General features: G+C 56.3%; 1 protein-coding gene across 1 annotated transcript in view; it reads left to right on the forward strand.

Moving 5' to 3' along the window:
• Positions 1-215: 215 nt before the first annotated feature.
• LOC138614938 (protein O-mannosyl-transferase TMTC1-like) overlaps positions 216-2,152 on the forward strand; it is a gene marked incomplete at its 3' end in the record, with an annotated part of 26,386 nt that continues 24,449 nt past the window's right edge. The window contains exon 1 of the mRNA XM_069688549.1: positions 216-640. Within this exon, the coding sequence (XP_069544650.1) occupies positions 345-640 (296 nt within the window). The remainder of the gene's footprint in view (positions 641-2,152) is intronic.

The raw sequence follows: 2,152 nt of genomic DNA on the forward strand, positions 1-2,152 counted from the left end.
AAGCTGAAAATCCAAGTAGACAATAAATTCAGACTTTTGTTGTTGTTTTCAAGGTCACAATTAAACCTTCATGTATATTAGGTTTGTATTTTAAAATAAAGAAATAATACGTATGTAATTGCTAAAAATAACTTCATTACTCAGTTAATCATATTTCTGCTCCCACAGTCAGGCAGTGAGTCCCAGTTTCTCCGAGTGCCCCTGAACGCAGCGTGCAACATCCACACCGTCCCCGCTGTCCACAGCACACACAGCCGCTACCTACCCGGCGGAATGGACGCATCCTCCGGCGCTCCCAGCTCCACCGTCAGCCCAGCGGAGCCGCGGGACAAGCCAGGCCCGACATGACAGCGCCGGAGCGGGAGAAGAAAGCCCGCCAGCCGGCGCGGGAGAGCGTCCGGCCGGAGGCGGTGTGGGCTGCGGGACGCTACGCGGTGCTGGCCGCCCTGTGCGCCCTCTGTTACGGCAACTCTCTCCGCGGGGAGCTGGTGCACGACGACGTGTGGGCTATCATCAACAACCCGGACGTCCGAGCGGGCTCCGGCCTCCGGAACATCTTCAGCAACGACTTCTGGGGGAAGAGGATGGCGGACAACACGAGCCACAAGTCCTACCGACCGCTGTGCATCCTCACCTTCAAGTAAGTTCACTGCTCCGTGTTGCAGACACACACACACACACACACACACACACACACACACACACACACACACACACACACACACACACACACACACACACACACACACACACACACACACACTCGGTGTAGTTAGTGCGGGACTCCCTGCCGTTAACCGGAGCGCGGAGAAACCGGCGCGAACTATCGGCTGTGGAGGCTGACGTCATGCAGCTCTGTGGGTCAACTTTTGTCCAGCAGCGGACGGTTGAGGACACACGTCCTTCTCCTCTCACTGTCCAACAGTTTCAATATCATTGAGACTGTTTCTGTCCTCTCTGCTCCACCCGGAGTCTCTCTGCTGATTGGCAGCGTTCAGAGCAGCCTGTCCCCGCAGCCCTCCTCCCCCTCCTCCTCCTCCCCTCCTCCTCCTCCTCCTCCCTCTCCCCCTCCTCCTCCTCCTCCCTCTCCCCCCTCCTTCCTCTCCTCCTCCCCCCTCAGCTGCCTGGAAGAGTTCAGGTTTTAGGATTTAAACAAGTTCAGATGATGTCGAGACAAAAAGTACTCTCACACAGGAAAGGTTCACCAGGAACCTGTTGCACTGTTTTTATTATAGCACTGGTGGAGGAGATGGAGGAGGTGACGGAGAGGTGGTAGGTGAGGATGGAGGAGGTGACGGAGAGGTGGTAGGTGAGGATGGAGGAGGTGATGGAGAGGTGGTAAGTTAGGATGGAGGTGACGGAGAGGTAGGTGAGGATGGAGGAGGTGATGGAGAGGTGGTAGGTGAGGATGGAGGAGGTGATGGAGAGGTGGTAGGTGAGGATGGAGGAGGTGATGGAGAGGTGGTAAGTTAGGATGGAGGAGGTGACAGAGAGGTGGTAGGTGAGGATGGAGGAGGTGACGGAGAGGTGGTAGGTGAGGATGGAGGAGGTGATGGAGAGGTGGTAGGTGAGGATGGAGGAGGTGATGGAGAGGTGGTAAGTTAGGATGGAGGTGACGGAGAGGTAGGTGAGGATAGAGGAGGTGACAGAGAGGTGGTAGGTGAGGATGGAGGAGGTGACGGAGAGGTTGTAAGTTAGGATGGAGGTGACGGAGAGGTAGGTGAGGATGGAGGAGGTGACGGAGAGGTTGTAAGTGAGGATGGAGGAGGTGACAGAGAGGTGGTAGGTGAGGATGGAGGAGGTGACGGAGAGGTTGTAGGTGAGGATGGAGGAGGTGACAGAGAGGTGGTAGGTGAGGATGGAGGAGGTGATGGAGAGGTGGTAGGTGAGGATGGAGGAGGTGATGGAGAGGTGGTAAGTTAGGATGGAGGTGACGGAGAGGTAGGTGAGGATGGAGGAGGTGACGGAGAGGTGGTAGGTGAGGATGGAGGAAGTGATGGAGTAGGGTAAGTGAGGATGGAGGATGGGTGACGGAGAGGTAGGTAGGTGAGGATGGAGGTGACGGAGAGGTAGGTGAGGGATGGAGGATGGAGGAGGACGGAGAGGTGGTAGGTGAGGATGGAGGAGGTGATGGAGAGGTGGTAGGTGAGGA

This window comes from Brachyistius frenatus, unplaced genomic scaffold, assembly GCF_029030835.1.
Source record: "Brachyistius frenatus isolate BFR_SWC_R1_liver_20210118 unplaced genomic scaffold, ASM2903083v1 Contig_626, whole genome shotgun sequence".
In the NCBI taxonomy this organism is placed as follows: domain Eukaryota; kingdom Metazoa; phylum Chordata; class Actinopteri; family Embiotocidae; genus Brachyistius; species Brachyistius frenatus.